Source organism: Postia placenta, assembly GCF_002117355.1.
Source record: "Postia placenta MAD-698-R-SB12 unplaced genomic scaffold POSPLAscaffold_6, whole genome shotgun sequence".
Taxonomy (NCBI): domain Eukaryota; kingdom Fungi; phylum Basidiomycota; class Agaricomycetes; order Polyporales; family Adustoporiaceae; genus Rhodonia; species Rhodonia placenta.
Genome location: NW_020169837.1, coordinates 1600319 through 1616971, shown reverse-complemented (window position 1 = coordinate 1616971; position 16653 = coordinate 1600319). Strand labels below are relative to the sequence as shown.

The 16653-nt window shown below is 53.1% G+C and overlaps 5 protein-coding genes across 5 annotated transcripts in view; 2 read left to right on the top strand and 3 right to left on the bottom strand.

The window, feature by feature from the left end:
- Positions 1-208: 208 nt before the first annotated feature.
- Positions 209-2361, top strand: POSPLADRAFT_1065961 (hypothetical protein; the record flags this gene model as incomplete). Its single annotated transcript, XM_024482025.1, has 8 exons — positions 209-239; positions 445-601; positions 732-858; positions 1139-1309; positions 1368-1534; positions 1609-1750; positions 1806-1842; positions 1901-2361. 8 exons carry the CDS (start codon positions 209-211, stop codon positions 1945-1947), a joined length of 879 nt encoding a protein of 292 aa, XP_024339744.1. The 3' UTR covers positions 1948-2361.
- POSPLADRAFT_1065960 (hypothetical protein) lies at positions 2360-4450 on the bottom strand (the record flags this gene model as incomplete). The annotated part of the gene is made up of 6 exons (XM_024482024.1): positions 4241-4450; positions 4037-4195; positions 3760-3983; positions 3208-3700; positions 2844-3151; positions 2360-2502 (listed from the first exon to the last, which is right to left on the bottom strand). Exons 1-6 carry the CDS (start codon positions 4417-4419, stop codon positions 2360-2362), a joined length of 1506 nt encoding a protein of 501 aa, XP_024339743.1. The 5' UTR covers positions 4420-4450.
- A 1578-nt stretch (positions 4451-6028) lies between these two features.
- On the bottom strand, positions 6029-8697 carry POSPLADRAFT_1140757 (hypothetical protein; the record flags this gene model as incomplete). The annotated part of the gene is made up of 13 exons (XM_024485223.1): positions 6029-6102; positions 6159-6257; positions 6310-6423; positions 6485-6631; positions 6692-6784; positions 6840-7079; positions 7139-7694; positions 7740-7930; positions 7993-8089; positions 8146-8214; positions 8262-8390; positions 8446-8526; positions 8578-8697. 13 exons carry the CDS (start codon positions 8695-8697, stop codon positions 6029-6031), a joined length of 2010 nt encoding a protein of 669 aa, XP_024339742.1.
- A 2273-nt stretch (positions 8698-10970) lies between these two features.
- On the bottom strand, positions 10971-14797 carry POSPLADRAFT_1046310 (hypothetical protein; the record flags this gene model as incomplete). The annotated part of the gene is made up of 15 exons (XM_024479000.1): positions 10971-11083; positions 11145-11283; positions 11317-11474; positions 11519-11593; positions 11644-11871; positions 11933-12328; positions 12392-13009; positions 13080-13176; positions 13242-13310; positions 13364-13504; positions 13850-13946; positions 13981-14048; positions 14197-14297; positions 14443-14466; positions 14755-14797. 15 exons carry the CDS (start codon positions 14795-14797, stop codon positions 10971-10973), a joined length of 2367 nt encoding a protein of 788 aa, XP_024339741.1.
- A 1046-nt stretch (positions 14798-15843) lies between these two features.
- The window catches only part of POSPLADRAFT_1033559 (hypothetical protein), a gene marked incomplete at both ends in the record, with an annotated part of 2133 nt that continues 1323 nt past the window's right edge, over positions 15844-16653 (top strand). Inside the window, 3 exons of the mRNA XM_024476943.1 lie at positions 15844-16025; positions 16066-16224; positions 16276-16493. Coding sequence (XP_024339740.1) covers positions 15844-16025; positions 16066-16224; positions 16276-16493 — 559 coding nt within the window. The remainder of the gene's footprint in view (positions 16026-16065; positions 16225-16275; positions 16494-16653) is intronic.

Sequence of the window (16653 nt, the reverse complement as noted above, 5' to 3'; positions counted from 1 at the left end):
TGCATCAATACTTCTAAATATGGCATTGCGCCGGCGCTTACGTTAGCATATGTTGTGCTCACACCGGCGCCCACTTCGTCTTCCCGTTTGCCGTCTCTTCTCCACAGCACCTTTTCCCTCGGACCACCACCACCACCTCTCTCCATCCTTTCCCTCCTGGGCACTCCTCGGGCTTTAGGCAAGTAGGTCAAATCGCTATCTGATTGTTATGGAACGGTGGGTGCTTGATATCCACCGCCGTGTGTGGCGGCACCTGACTTGAACGTGCGGGTTTAAGGTACTCAAAGATCGAGAAGGTTGGTGAGTGCGTGTGAGCGTTGTGCACCCTCGCTATCATTCATTGGCTCGTGTGCGTGGGGGGGAATGCAGGCGAAGGTAAGTATTCAACCATCCTGTCCGTCTGGTATTGGTTTCACCGTGGCCAACATGAACCATCGTCGTTAGGTACCTATGGCGTGGTATATAAAGCCCGCGATGTCCAGACGAACCAAATAGTTGCCCTGAAGAAGATCAGGCTTGAGGCTGAAGACGAGGGCGTTCCAAGTACAGCCATCCGCGAGATCAGCCTGCTGAAGGAGCTGAAGGACGACAACGTTGTCAGGTGCGTGCTCTTTTGACAAAGCAAATGGAGATGTCGAACAGCCTTCTCTCCATTTCATCTGTCTACCATTGCTGTTGTCATTACAGGAATGTCCCATCATGTCTGACATCCATCTCCCGAAATTTCGCAGACTCCTGGATATCGTTCACGCCGATCAGAAACTCTATCTTGTATTTGAATTTCTGGACGTTGACCTCAAGAGATACATGGAAAATGCAAACAGGAATGGGAATCCCATAAGCCCTGATCTCGTCAAGGTTCGCGCCTCCACTCATTCGTCGTTTATCTCGAAATCGGCTGCTTGCGCATGCATTTCACGCGTGTGTGACGCGTGTATTCCAACTCCGTCGCGTCGCGACGCGTTATTGGTCGCCAATCTGTTTGAGGGGCATAATGTTCGCCTCGTCACGTGATCGGGCGGCCGCTTCATACACTCACTAAGTAATCCGAATTGGATCGTACTAAAGATCTTCTTTGTTTCTCGCTTTCCTGTTGCGATCCATGATTTGCTTTATACTGATCTTCTTTTCCTCCTAGAAATTTACTCATCAGCTGTCTTCTGGGCTGCTATACTGCCATTCACACCGTATCCTTCACCGCGACCTGAAGCCCCAGAATCTGCTGATCGACAAGTATGACAACCTCAAGCTTGCGGACTTTGGACTCGCCAGAGCTTTCGGTATCCCCATGCGGACATATACGCATGAGGTAAGATTGCATTTTGTCTGTCGCTGTCGGAGGGATCAGTCTCACAGATGCGCCCTAGGTGGTCACCTTGTGGTACCGCGCTCCTGAAGTACTTCTGGGCTCGCGTCACTATGCGACAGCCATCGACATGTGGTCCGTTGGTTGTATCTTTGCCGAGATGGTCATGAGGGGCCATCCCCTATTCCCTGGTGACTCTGAAATCGATCAGATCTTCAAGATCTTCAAGTGAGTTCTCCTGTGGTCCCAGGAAAAAGACCATGGTCTATTTTTTCGATTCAATTCGTTTACGCACCCATCAGAGTTCTCGGAACGCCAAACGAAGAGACGTGGCCAGGCGTGAAGCAACTGCCAGACTACAAGTCGACATTCCCTCACTGGTCTGCTCAAGATCTGGCCGATCATGTACCGACGCTAGATGATGACGGTCTGGATTTACTGAAAGTACGTCATTAACAGTGTACGCTCAGTGTGGCTACTTACAACGCCATATTTCCAGCTCATGCTGACATACGACACCAGCAAACGTATCTCTGGTGGGTCTGCCTGCGTTTCACATCTCTCGAGCGAAGGCTGAGCGCATTGACTTTCTAGCCAAGCGCACACTTAAGCATCCATACTTCTTGGGCTTCAAACCATAATATGCCCATGCCGCCTAGACTTCCATCGCTCCGTTCGCTCGTTATCGCTTGTCGTTCTGCCCTCATCGTCACGTCCTTCGAACACCTTTGCATCTTCCTTGCACCTCGCATGTCGTTCATTTCCCGCGGCGCACTTATACAATATGTCGATACATTACATACGCGTATTGTACATCAGCATTCCTCGCATGACGTATTCTTGTCTTCTGTTCCCACCCGCCTCGGTAATTCCCTCGCTGTGTCTGTTACCGCTCGAAGTGATATCAATATCAATTGTTGTAAAAGTGTACTGCACCTCGTCTTGCCACAATACCACCAGGTGGCATACGCTTAATGTTCGTGCAGATTAGTAGAGTTTCGAATCTGTATTTTCGTCCGAGGTCGCATTCAACGATATAAAGCTTGCAGTCACTTATTTCTTTGCCCCAGGTTCGTTGAAATCTGACTCGCTCCCCTCGCGTTTCACCATCAATTCAGCATACATACGCAACGTACAAATCCTGTGGTAGAAGATCTGGTCCAGTCGCGAACCCGACGGGTTCCAGTCTGGTATAGCTAGGTGCGGCCAGCCATGGAACGCTTGCGATCAGGAGTCGAGGAAAGCTGCGGTTTTCAGGGATCGCGAAGAACCCCGTCAACCACGTTGAGCGCAGGAAGAAGTCAGGGAGAACCGCCTAGCGGCGTCGCTCAAAGAAACCCTTTGAAGTCCCATCCTTTGTTCCCCTCGCCCTCTCGCATCCACCCCAGGCGGTTCGCGCTCAGGCCCGCCACGCGCAGGAAGAGCGTGCCGTCGAGCACCTCCGCGCCCTCAAGAGGTGCCCCGTTCACGTCGGCGAGCGGCGCGAAGTGCCCGGCGGGCGTCGTGCCGTACAGCGCTGCAAAGTGCGCGAGCGCACGCTGCAGCTTGCACAGGTGGTCGTCCGGGTGCCCGAGCGTCGTCTGCAGGATCGGAAGCCACGGGTTCGGCGAGGGATCGGAGGCCGTGAGCGTGTCTTTGCCCGGCTGCGTGTGCGGCGCGCCGCGCTCGACGGGGTGCGCGGAGACGGAGGCGTAGAAGTCCTGGATGGGCAGCGGCGGCCGGCCGCGTGCGACCCACCATGCAAGGCAGTTGGCGAGGTATGTGCGGAGGAGGATGGAGGTGGAGGTAGGGGAGAGGTACGCCGTCAGCGAGTGCAGGAATAAGGAAGAGGTGACGAGATGTAGCCTGCATGGACAATATCAAGAAATCTGCCTCCTGGACGGAGTCGAGAAAGGACTCACAAGAGGAAGTCGGCATTGAACTCGCCGTTCTCGACTTCCTTGCGGCCCACCCAGCCAGCAGCGCCGTACAAAACAACATTCATCCAGATGAGCTCCTCGATCTTGCTTGCCACCTCGTCGGCGTTGGTACCGTCCACGGTCCAGGCCTGTGCCAATTTGACAATGCGTTCCCCGCGCTTCTCCAACACGAGCTCGAACGCAGTCGCATCTCCGTCGTCTGATGGTGGCAGGCCAATTGCAGATGGTTCGAAGTCACGATTGTGCAGAATTTGTGCGACAATGGTCAGCGCGTGGATCTTGGATTTGTCCTGCTTGAAGCCTCGAGCGGAGAGCACGCGTTGGGCATTGTCGAACACGAGGGAGGGCAATAACGCGGTTAAACGAGACACTGATGCGTTGGCCAAATCCGAGGATGCTTCAGCGATGTAGCTGAAAAGCGACGGTGGCACTAGGACAGGTGCCTCAGGAGGGTGCACAGCCGTCTGTGCAAGACCTATGACGTCATGACGACACTCAGCACAAGGTATTGACCTATGTGTCGACTTTGCGTACCTTCCGCAACCATACCAAGCAGGCCAAACTCTGCACCGTACCCCACGTGAATGAGTGGGTGTAGCAGGCCCGACAGGAAACGGTCTAGCATCCCCAGGGGTGGCTGTCCTACCGCAGGTGCTAGGACATTCGCCTTGGGAGAGAATATGTACTCTTCGATGACTGCCGCCGCGCCCTCGTCCAGCAATAGTGTGGAGAAGAACTCGAGGTACGCATTATAGAACCTGAATGAATGCTGAGTTGGAGAAAGACGGGATTCATTCCAAAATACGCCTACTTTTCATCGCCAAGATGTTCGTGGAAGTTGTCTTTGGTAATGGCCTCTGGCGACTTGAAGGCCGGGCGCTGGCTCGGCGCGTGTACTTCATATGCAGCTTCCAGGAGAGGGCCGCTAGCCCCGAGCTGATAAATCGCAAGGAGGTGGTGTGAAATATGGCTTCGAAAGACTCAGTCCAGGCCCACACTCAATGGAGACACGTACTTGTGGAAACCCTTATCGTTAAAAAAGACATGATGCTTCGTGTGGTTCTCTATCAGTGTCCGACACAGTGCCAGACTCGACTCGTGAGAGCCCCCCGGTAAACGCGCCGGGGACAGCGGGGACGGTGGTGGTGATGGTACAGGGAACAGAGCATCGATTCGTGTAGCGTTGGGCGGCATATTGTTGGTTTTTCCACTGCGTGCGTTCAGAAAAAGGGAGAGTCTGGTCTTGCAGCCCATAGTATGGCCCAATACTTATATTCACATGACAACTACGTCATAAGACGTCACAAACTATCAGACAAATTCAAAGTACATCCGACAGGAGCCTGTGGGACATGGGCACGCTCACCGATATCACGCGCGCAGACCGTGTGTCAGAGCGTGCCGAGCACTTGAGGATAGAGGAGTAGAAAAGGGTACAAAGTCACCATGTGCTTGCGGTCATGCGCGTGCACGGCGCATCTGTAGCGTGCCTCCTATATACAAAGGGTGGAAGTATATTCACCGGAGTCAGGGGTCGCTAGTCAATGTGTCAACCTTGTAGATGGAAAGGGACATTGTCTTCACCATCTTGCATAGCAAGCACCAAAGCGGTACAATATGTATTAGATGGTAGCCTTGGGACTAGCTGCCATTTTGCACTAAACCAGACAGTACGTAGCCCAAGATCAGAGGAGGGGATTCTGAAAGCAACAAAAAACAGATGCACGTCGGGAACCCCGTGCAGTATGCGGTAACCAGTCTGCCGCCATGAGCAATGTGAGGTAACAATACTGTGGCACGTGCTGTGACGGATCGCGTCTCTGTCACACGGCGTGCAGGCGCGTCCGCTCCGATTCTCTGGAAACGGGATTGACGGGTAAGCACTGAACTACAGTACTTATGCACCTGTTATAAGACAAGCGAGGTCTGCATGCTATGTGCCTAAACGTTCGCATCGTCAAGTACCGCTCGACTTTTGAGGGTTTTTACTGTCGCTGTGTGTCCGACAACAATCACACATCGAGCAAAAGTAGGCCCTTCAGCAGGAGCACTCGAGGTGCAATCCAGCCGTTATTCCGAAAGTATGGGCCTGCTGGGAGAAGACAAATTCCTAAGCGAAGACGAGAAAGGAAGATGGGAGACGAAGAGAAAGGTATTTGAGAAAGACAGCAGAATGTTGGGGCAAAGCGAAGAACGTTGTGAGACCGGTATGTAAAGTACGCGTCTTTATAGGCCGCGATAGCGACTAAGTGTGAGAGGTGGTAGGTAAAGCGAAGTATTTTGGGTGGTCGAATGGTGCCGGCTTATGTAGTCGGACTAGGCAAAGCGTGGTTCGTACCAGTGGTGTATGTCTAGGTGTACGTGTATGGATGCATGAACGGCGAATATCGAGTACTTATATCCAGAAAGGGTTGGGAATGAGCCTCAGCGGCGTCGACGTTCCCGTGAGAGGCTGGTATATGCTGGTGGTTCCACGACCGCTCAGTCGACGTTGTAGGCCACTTGCCAGGACGATTGGGTATATAGGTATCGTCTGACGCAATGATGAGCAGAGTTTATCTTGTATATATTTCTCGACACTCACCGTCCAAGCACGCTCGTGGGTATTGTCGGGATATATAGCTGCCAAAAAGGCGCTGGGTATATCGTCGCAACAATCTATGCTGGAGTAAGTTTCACAGGCAGACTATCAGAGTGGCGCAAACATGAAGGAAGTATGACTTACTCACCGACGTAGTCAGATAGTGTCAGCATGATGGTCATACCGATCGTGGTTCTCTTTCAGCCACGATCACCAACTACCTCACACGACGCAATTGTAGAGGGCTATATTGGTGGAAAAGTTATCCGTGTACCAGTAATGGTCCACCCACGCCTCTGCAAGGAGTTGATCAATATGTGTGCATGATCATACAGGTCATGGTGATGCTCACCGCGCTCCAGGTCACGCAATTGTCTGATACTGTCATCGAGCGAATATTGGGTGACAGTTTGGTACGGCATTTCATCATAGCGAACACGGGCTGGTCCTGCTCAAGACCCCTCAGCAAAGATATTCACTCATAGGGACTGGCATGCGCTCACCTTCAGAGAACATGACGTAGTCCTCCGGATTGTCATCTTGGAAATTTGTGACTTCTTCGTTTGCGTCGAACGGCCTTACAGATGTTCGGACATCTTGGTACCATACTTTTATCCCTGCCAAATTCGTATTGGTCAATGTTTTGCGGTGAGCTGGAAGTGACGGTACACTACTGACTGCTGTGTATGCCGTCCGGAGGATAGGTCGGCACATATGTGAGGTATGCCACATCCTCCTCCGCATTTGTACCTTGAATCGCGGGATTGGAAGATGAGCTGGACGGCATTAGTCCCGTAATCTCATCTTGGTACCACGCGTTGTCCCCTGCCAAGTTCATACTAGTCAATAACTTGCCGTGAGTTGGAGTGACGAAGCACTACGGACCGCTGTGTGTGTCATCAGGAGGATAGGTCGGCACATATGTGGGCTGTGTCACGCCCTCCTCCGCATTTGTACCTTCGTTCGCGGAGGGAGAAGCTGAGATGGATGGCGTTAGTCCCGTCAGCTCATGAACCGGATTAAGATGTCTCACTTTCAAGTCCATGCACCTCCTCGATGAGGTCTACAGGCGCGTATAGATCGACATCAGTGAGACTGGCGACTGATGCAAAGAAGTCGGGTTCGAGGCCGAGTTCCTGCAACAAGGCTGCGAAGACACGGTCTTCTGCAGGCGTCGGAAGCCTCGTTGAAGATTCCGATAAGGAATCACGGATGCTGGCAGGGTTAGGTGCCTGCAGATCTGTATATGCAGGCTGCGCGAAGCCTTGTATCCCTATCAAGACAAGCACGTATGAAAATTCATTCATCAAATCATGGCTCATGGATGCTCACCTGACTTGGAAGCATGGTCGTGCTCATCAACCGTGACAACTGTGCACTCGGCCTTTCGTTTACCCTTGGCTTTGCTTGATAGACCCGCCACAGGCGCACTCGCGAATACCCGCTGGCGTTTTGCCTCAGGTTCCGCAGTGCCATCGACCGCCGCGCTCGCAGATTGCTCCGGCGTTGAGTCGCTGCGCTCCTTGCGCTTGCGCCCATTGACTGGCAGGGTCGGTGTAGCGGCTAATGGGGCCGCCCGTCCATGCGATACACCGATATTAGACGATGTACTGGGCTGCGCCGATAGCTGGTGGCGTTCCCAAGTGCCTTGAGCCTGCGGTGTGTTGATTGTGTGCGTTGCAACGCCTGCGAGAGGCGTAGAGCCAATCTGTTGTGCCACAGGCAGCGGGATCGTGCGGTTGCGGGGCACGCCGAGATTGGTCGATGCTCTCGGCTGCGCTTGCACCTGCTGCTGTCGTGCCCATGCTCCCGGGAGATGCGCGGGGGAAACATGCGACGGAACACCTGCATGAGGGGCATAGCCAGTCTGTGGCGCGAACCCTTGTGTCTGTGGCACAAAGCCAGGGTGTGGCGCAAAGCTCGCAGGACTCACATAGCCGGTCTGTTGCTGACGAATGTTCCACGGTTGAACTTGCATCTGTGGTGGGGTAGCCAAGAATTTGGTGACCTGGTACCGATAGTCGTCGCGGCGGATCGGAGAGCCGTCGAACATCGGAGTGCATTGTGTGACGTCCACTCCCGCGGCATGCATGCGCTGAGGTAGCTGGGAATATGACATGTAGCCTGCACAGGATGAGGGATGTGAGAAGGTTGATACCGCGAGGAGACGGTAACAGTCTGCTTACCGCGATATGTGGCGCTGTCGAACCCTTGTAGACTGTAATACCGCTCCGCCCACCAAGGCATCCACGGGGCGGGCGAATCAGCGTTCGCGATGAGACTCTGTCGTCACGGCCATGAGCACACTAGGTTATTGTTATTGAGCAAGATCTACGCACGTGTCGCATAATGCAGTCCTCTATCGGGACAAACTCAAATGGGGAGATAATTGACAGGAAGATGCCATCCTACAAGACTGTTAGCATGACTCAACCCATTGCGAATGCTCTCTCACATCTCGGAGTTTCTTGGCGATTGTGGGTTTGGCCGTGTACTGCCTTTGAGAGGGGCATGTGGCGCGCCACACGATGATGTACTTGTTGAATACGGGTACATTCATCGACGCTTCCCAGTTGCGCATGAGCTGCATGATTTAGATGAGTACGTCTCCGTAAGAGGGTGGCTCAACCTAGACGTACTTTCACAGAGTCACCTAGGCCCTGATTCGGCTGCATAACCAAGTTGTTCTTGGGCGCGATTTCGTACGAATGTTCGACGACCTGCAACTGGCATAAATAGTGAACCTTCACTCAAGAAACGTTATAACTCACGCCGACAGCAGGATACAAGCCTTCGAGTCGTGACTTCAGCGCCGCCGCACATGCAGGGTTGAAAGAGTCCCTGGCGGGACTTTCAAAGACGTGCAGGATCAGGTTGACGAATTGTGCCATGATTCACTATTGTGAGACAAGACATGTGAGTGGGTTGATGTTGGCGATGGTAGTGGTTAGAGATCAAGAGAAAGCCAAAGCGGGAGGATGGAAATACACGGTGGTGGCGATTTCAAGCACCGATGTGGTTGGGTCACGTTGTGTCCACCTCGCCACACTCCTTTTGTTGAACCAACACCTCCCCGTCCCAACATGTTGACCCATCTCAAACGTCTGTGCTGAACGATACCTTCGAGGTATCAGAGCGCCAGATGATATTGCGTGTATCGTCGACGCTGCCTGAAAGAGATGATACTGTGGTGGCGTACCTTGTCTGTCGACGCGTCCGACGCGTCGTACATAATTTTGCCCGCCTTGTCCACCGAAACAATTCAGATGGCCGTCCTAAGTGTTCTGCAACCCGGGGGTTTCGTTTGGCTCCGCAAGGGATCGTACATGCTGTCACTATCGCCTATGGTGGCGTTGCCTGCCGTCCCAAAGTGAGTATCATTTGATGTCAGCCGTACCTCGTATGCATGCCTTGATCACAGTCCTGGCTTGCAGAGTTGAGAGCTGAATGACAGATTGGTCTGTGAGGTCTCTGCAGACTCTATCTGGTATTAATACTAGACAGGCCTGCTTCAATGCATATCAAAAAGGAAATAGCTCGATGCATCTATTACGACGAGAAAGGAGGGAGTTCTCTACGAGATGCAGAATGACAACCTTAGGAAATGACAATGGGATACTTTAAATGAACACACGCGTCCACCTCAGCGGCGAGAATGGGGCATCCCGACATCTATCCACCGTTAGGGTGTGAGAAAGACCTACGCAAGCAATTTAAACGACTCAATGCAAGCGTCACCATATTCACCGGCGAATCGTGTTCATATTCAATGCCTGCTCAAAGGGCCACTCACGGAAATCCGCCGACACATCACATCTGGGTCGTACCATTGTCCTAGACCATGAAGAAGTCTCCGTTTGAATATGTCTTGTTGCTTGTGATCGCGAACCATGTACAAGCGATCGACATCCAGCTTTACCGCGACCCATGCTACGTGAGCAACTTAGGCTCGCGAAGCTCGATTCTCAAAGGTGCTCCAGGACGCAACTCTGTGACTTGGACACAGAAGCGGCGGCTAGGGTCGAGATACAACGGCATCCGAGTGGCATCCAACGCACATCTCCGCATATTGTCACGTTGACCAGGAAGCAGCAATGTCCCAAGAGTACGCATGATACGACCGAGCTAACTTGATCATACATTCAGCAGTCAGGAGAATGAGGAGCTTTTCCAATAGTCGACAACGCAAGGCAAGGCCATTTAGCGACAGTGGGGGATCAAATCCTAAATTTATTGACTCGATCGAGCTCAGTCGTGACGGCTAGCGGCGCAACCCGATTGGTCGCTCGGCTTTCGAAAGGAGACGATCCGAGTAAAATCCTTTCCAGCCTATCTACTATCAACAAGGGCAAATAGAGTCGATTACATCATGTAAGAGCAGTCTGCTGCTATTATATATCATGCTTCGCAATGACGGGGTATCAGATGTCAATGTTGATCGCACAATCACTGGCATAAGTACATGGCAGGCGGCGAATTCACACAACGATCACCACAATGAATACACGGATGCAACAGGAAGACTATACACTCTCGTGAGGACCAAGTCTCCTGTGTATAATATGTTCCGAGAAGCAACAGAGTACACATTGGCTGACTGCTTGAATGCAAACTACAGTGGTACGAGCTCCAGCCGCTGATAGTGTTCCTTTAGCGAGTCGCCATGACAGCCTTGGCATACGTTTGTGAATGAAGATCACAAAGGGGTATAGTTTCCGGTATAGACCGGGGGTATCTGGGTATAGAGGCCTGAGTATGGGGTATCGGCTCTGGGTGGGTATCGGCTCGTGGCACGTCACCGACGTGGAACGGACAATGGAGTGATGGCTGGGTATATCTCGTCGACGGGTCCATGTTTGTGGTGGGGCGCCGGCTAGTGGTGCAATTGAAATGAGAAAGATATGACATCGTGCTGTCAACAGACGTACCGATGGGTCTGCGCCGATGGCCTATTTGTAACTAGCACGAAGGGCCACAAGCCCAAGGTCTGGCGCCATCAATCAGGGTTTGTTTAAAGGCGCTACGCCTTGGGCCCCGATTGATGTGAAGCAATCCCGTACTGCCTTCACGATGGCTTGTCTGTCAGTCAGAGGTGTGGTGTGCTAGGACAGGGTCAGCATGTGCCGCATGAATCTGACTCTATGCAGCTCACCGACGAGACAGGTCAGCCAGTTGGACGCATCCCGTACTGGGGCACCGGTCTGGGAACAATCACGAACTCGCGCATGCTCTGTTGATTGAAGAATGAGCCGAACCATCCGTGTATGCTCTCCGACCCTGCACAGTAAGCTCACGTAAGAAAACATGCAACGACAGCAACCGTGGTATGTGTACTCACGATCCTCGAGGGGAGTGAAGGATTGTCCAGCGGCTGCGTCGCTTGGCACGTACGGATTTTCCTCGAGTGGATGCCATGTTTCGACCAGGTAGTAATCGAGTGGCGTGGGGAATGCTTTCATGTGTACGTGAGCCAAGTCCTAATTGACGCATTCAGAACACTCACTGTTTACCGTAAAGCTACGAACGACCTTAGGTTCCCCGGCTTGCCAGCCCATGTCCTGGAAATCCATGCCGGCATAGCTGATAGCCGCTTCATGCAGTGACTCGTTGATGGTCACGGTAGAAGAGCGTCGGGTCTCTGTGAACGCATCTTCGGCTAGATGGGCGACTAAGCAACATGGTATGCGACTAGATCAAATCGATGGTGCTCACCAGTATCATCAGGCCCGTCGAAGAGACTATCTACATCCGAGTCCAGGAACTCATATCCTTCGTCAGCGCCATTGCCTGGATTGGACATCAGTGACCGATTACTCATGAATCACAATCGCGCTCACTTGTGTCCTCCGAGACAACCGTGTTCTCGATCGAGCGAGCATCGTCCTGCTCATGCGTTTTCCGTGCCTGTGCCTTGGGAAGCTCCCGTGGGACAAAGTCCTCGAGGGAGACGTCAGCCGCAATTATGGGCGGCTTCGGAATGCCCGCAGGCAAGGAAAGCGCGGTGGTACTCGCGTTCACAAGCGAAGTTGTCGGTCGTCGCGCATGTGGCGCCTGCGATATATGTCCTGTTAAGTTGGATTACTATCAGCACCCTTGGCAACATATCCAGCAACTTGCAAGACCTACCCGTTGCGTGCACGTCCACGGGGATCTGAGTATCCGGGCCACGGGGAGTCATAGCGGCCGAGGAGCTGCACCGTGACGAGCCGGCAGTGCTTGCAGGTGTAGGCGACCACGACGAAGGTGGCGGCATGTGCGATCTCCGGCCCACGACAGCCTGGCGTGTTGTTTCTGGAGATTGCACGGCATTGCTGATAGCATTGGAGGCTGACGCCATCTGCTTCCTTTGCTTCGCCTGCGGCTGAGCAACGTCGCCCACCGATGCGTCAACTTCTTCTACCCGCTTCCGCTTCAACACGCTCGGGCCCGCAGACGCTGCACTCTGGGATGACCCGTGCATGATGGGACCACGGTTCAGTGATGGTGTGGCGGGCTTCAGCGTGGGGGCAGAAGGCACATTCCCTGGTGCATGAGGCACTTAGATCAGTGTCCGGAAACCCATTACCAGATGCCAGAGATACTCACCTGGTGCCAATGGGTCGAAGGCGATGTCCGTCGCCATCACCGGGGGTCTCACGACAGCAGGCGTGCTACGCGATGGAGTCGTGATGCTCGCCGTGCCGAGTGTCAGTGGCGGCGCCTCTGAAGCCTGTGGCGTTTTCGCGCCCTCTGTCGCGGTTTCTGTGGCGCAAGTCTTTTTACTGCTGCCTTTGCGCTTGCTGGACTGGGCTGCATCTGAGGTCTGCGCGGTCACCCGAGCGCGCTTTTGCGGTGGCTCAGCCGCGCGCACGCTTTCGTCGTTGACTTTCGGCGCGTCACCGGAGTACTTCCTCTTCCCAGAACCCGCGCTCGTGCCCGTGTACGACGAAGCAGCGATCTCCTGCTTCGAGAACTTCACCTTGTCGCTCGAGCCGAGGTTGAAGCTGCCTTTTGGCTGTGATGCAAGCAATTGCTGGCGGCCCCATTCTCCCTTCGGCTTCAGCGCAGGGAGTGCCGATGGGGGCGCGCGTGGCGTCGGCTGTCGGGGCCCTGTCATCGTAGTCTTGACCTTGGTGTCGTATTTCGGTCTCGACCCAGACTTCACTTTGCCCAGTCCAGCGGCCATCATCACATCGGCACCCGCAAGCGTGCAGACCACTTGCCCTGCGAAGCACGAACCAATGGAACTTAGCAAACAGAGTAGAAGCAACGGGCTCGATGAACAGAGACTTACCGCGATAGGTCGGTGTCCCGAACCCACGGATGCAGTATACCAAGTGTGGCGGCCAACCTTCCCAGGCATCCGCATTCTCAGGCGCCACAAAAGCAGTCTGCAAGAGCGAATCTGTGTATCAGCGACATGTCGTGCGGTATAGAGGGGCCAGAGCCCACTTACCTCGTTGATGAGCTGAGCCTCCGCATCCGCGTACGGGTGAATTGAGACCTGGGAAAGGAAGATGCCAGCCTGCGCTCGTTCGTCGTCAACATAAGCAAGCACATCATGGACAAGATACACACCTTCCGAATGTCCTTGACAATGTCAGCCGATGAATCCCAAGACAATCGAGTGGTGATCTTGCTAGAGCGCCACAGGATGATGTACTTGTTGAATACCAGCTGCCGGCGGTCGATGCAGGTCTTCTCCAGGTCTTGCATCGCCTAGCATGTCCTATCAGTAGTTGTACGGTGACGTTGAGCACCCTGACATACAATCAATGCCTCTCTCAAGCCCTGAGTGGCGTCTTCAGAGCCTGCTTTGCTGTGGCGATATTCTCTAGTCGCCTCCTCGATCTGTGGCACGATGAAGCGCATGAAGGTGAACTTCGACGCCTCAAAGCGTACCTCAACGCTTGGATACAATGTCTTCAGACGGTTGTCGAGGACCGTGGCACAGTCGATTCTTCGCGAGGTGGTCTGTGGCTCCTCGCACAAGTGGACAACGAGGTGCACGATTCCCTTGCTAGATGTCGAAGTGGAAGAAGACATTGTTTCTTTTATATGCACATTGGCATAGGGGTAGAGTATGTTGTTAGGTCGTGTGGTGCCAGGTTGGTAGGTGGCGGTTGAAAGAGAAGAGGGGTCGTGGCGAGAGCCAAAGCGACTGTTGGAATTTAAGCAGCGCCCAAAATGGTCACGCTTTGTCCCACTCGCCACCAGCCACGCCCTCGTTCTTCCCAACCACCACCATCTCAACATCGCTTACCTGCATTCCCATATAGCGCAGTACAGTATTGAATGTCTTAGATCTTCAGGGCATATATATCTTGAACGTGGTCGTCATGCATCGGTGTGGCGGTCCATCGCGTACATCGAGGTTGAAGCGACACCTTCGACGTATTGAAAGCACTGACCTTGGCTTTCAGTTCCATGGCCCCTTTGAGCGTGAGGAAGAACAAAGTCGTAAGGTGACTATGGAACGAACGTATGCGCACTCGTTCATGCTTCGAGACATCTGGGCTGAGTGGGCATCTGGATTTCATGTGAGCAACGTCAAATCTAACGTTATACCCCAGACAGCAGCATTGCTCACCAGTTCACGGCAAATTCAACGGCAGCATTGTTTCAAACCCTAATGCCTTGTTTCGTTTGAAACTCACCATAGCAGAATCTAACCACGGGCACTGTGAATCTCGTGCATGATGTTCTCAATGCAACAAGATTTCCCTCTCGAAGCACAATGCAGGAAAACCAGGCCAATGGAGAAGGGAGAAGGCAGGAAAATATATTCCGTCGATATTGTAAGCATTATTTCTCGCTGAGGAAGAGCAGTGCTTTGACATTCGAACCAACGACAGGATAGAGTGTCAGAGCTCGTCTGTGTAGTCTACGCGATCTGAAGGTCGTGTTAAATCCGGAGTATTAAGCTCGCATCCTGTCATTGACGTAAACGAGCAAGCTTCAACACTTACCAACAGCAGACATCGTGTTCTTCTGAAGTGTTCGAGCGAGCATCGTGGATGCGCGATGGGACTGCTCGAGATGTGCAAGTACGTTGTCGCACCTACCACCATGCCGTGCTGGGAGCCGGTCACCCGTATTTGGACAGCTGGCGAGTCGGGTTCAGGTCCTCATAGTATCAACCTTCGAGCCTATTGCGTCTCTGCCTACAACATGCATTCCTACTACGACGTCGAGGCGGAGAAGGAGCTCAGAGTCTGCCCTCGGCTCCCTCCTCATCGTCAGGTCTGAACGCTTTCGATAGTGGAACTAGGCGTCGTGCAGCATTGTTTCGAGGCCGGCAAGACAAAGGTCATGGGCTAGAGTATTTGGCTTATAAAGCAATGAAGGTGAGACTAATCATCGAGATGGTGGTACGGTCAGAAACGTTGTATCTCTTTGCCAATCGTCCGATTTTCCTCCGATTGCTGGGACAGCGTTCGCATCACATGACCGTCGCCTCCAGCGAATCATATTAGATAGGTCACTGCCTAACTCCCTCACCCTGTGTGGCGTTCATGCTCATGCGACAACAAGACTCCTTGCGTTGACGAGTACCCACTTTTATACTGGTGAGGCGAATCGGGATCCAGAGGCGAACACTACCACGAACAACGAGAAAATTGCTATAATCTAAAACAATGCTTGCAATGCAGACACGCCGGGCCTGAGGCCTTCAGGATAAACAATCCTCAATTCTTCACTCTGACCTCGTTCCTTCAGAACGATCGATGCAAGTCTGTATCAGCGCTTCTTGGGTTATCGTACCGTGGAACCGATCAAGCTCGAGTCTATATACATCCCAATCCTGCTGGCAGTACCCGTGAAGGATGGCCTCCGTTCGTTCGTATATATGCATTGTATCACATTCCCATGAAGGAGCAAATGGATCCCATTCTACGACCATATCGCTTTGGCTCTCACAGATGTCATCATGTGTACAGTCGAGGGTCATCTGATACGAAGATGTCTTCTATCTACAGCTCCAGAGTCTATCCCTGCCAGATACGAATGAGGCGTATCGTATATATAGTATCTTCGGCCAAGTGATCTGGCTCGCCATGGCAGAGCGCACAGACAACTTGCTCGATCGTCTGTTCCCCCTTCCCTCAGCCGCCCCTTCACCGCTCTGTCCAGGACGGTTTCCGGGCATCACACATGCATCCAAAGTCGCTGTGACCGAGGTTTTGAAGGCGAACCATTTGGAGCGACACTCCTTCACCAACGAACATGGGTTTCATAAGTACGTCTTTCCTTCGTCGCTACTCACATGTCGGTGGCAGCCATGCATCTCACCACTTACTGGCCGCGTTTGCCTTGGGTGCACCTGCGCGTGTCTTCAATGCCATCTATGAGGTCCAAATGGGGAGGACACGTCCGGCATCGAATATCTCGAAGAGCATTACAAGGGAGACTTTCTGGGATCACATTGGAGACAGAACGTAAGCCATCGCGGATTCAGGAGCCATGTCTTCCTGACTGTAGTTTGCCAGCTTCTACGAGGGATACCTGCTGTACTTCAGCGACGTCGTCCTCAAGGACGGAGCCGCTTCGGCTATTGAGGAGTACATATTCGCCAAGTCAGCCAACTTTCATGACACGGCCAAAGTTCCAAGGAGGATGATGAACAGGCACTTTGCGATGCTGTACCACCCCATGATCTATCTTGCATATGGGCTGGAGTTTGGCATTCCTGGACTTGTCGCGGAGGGTGAGTGATACGAGCATGCCCTGCAGGTCATTCCTGACTCTGCATTGATATCAGGTCTGGCCCAAACGGCAGTTCATCCTCTTCAAATGCCTGGTCTCATCTCACCATCTGACTACGAGGGGCAGGACACAGCGACAGATAGGACGCCAACCGCATCTGC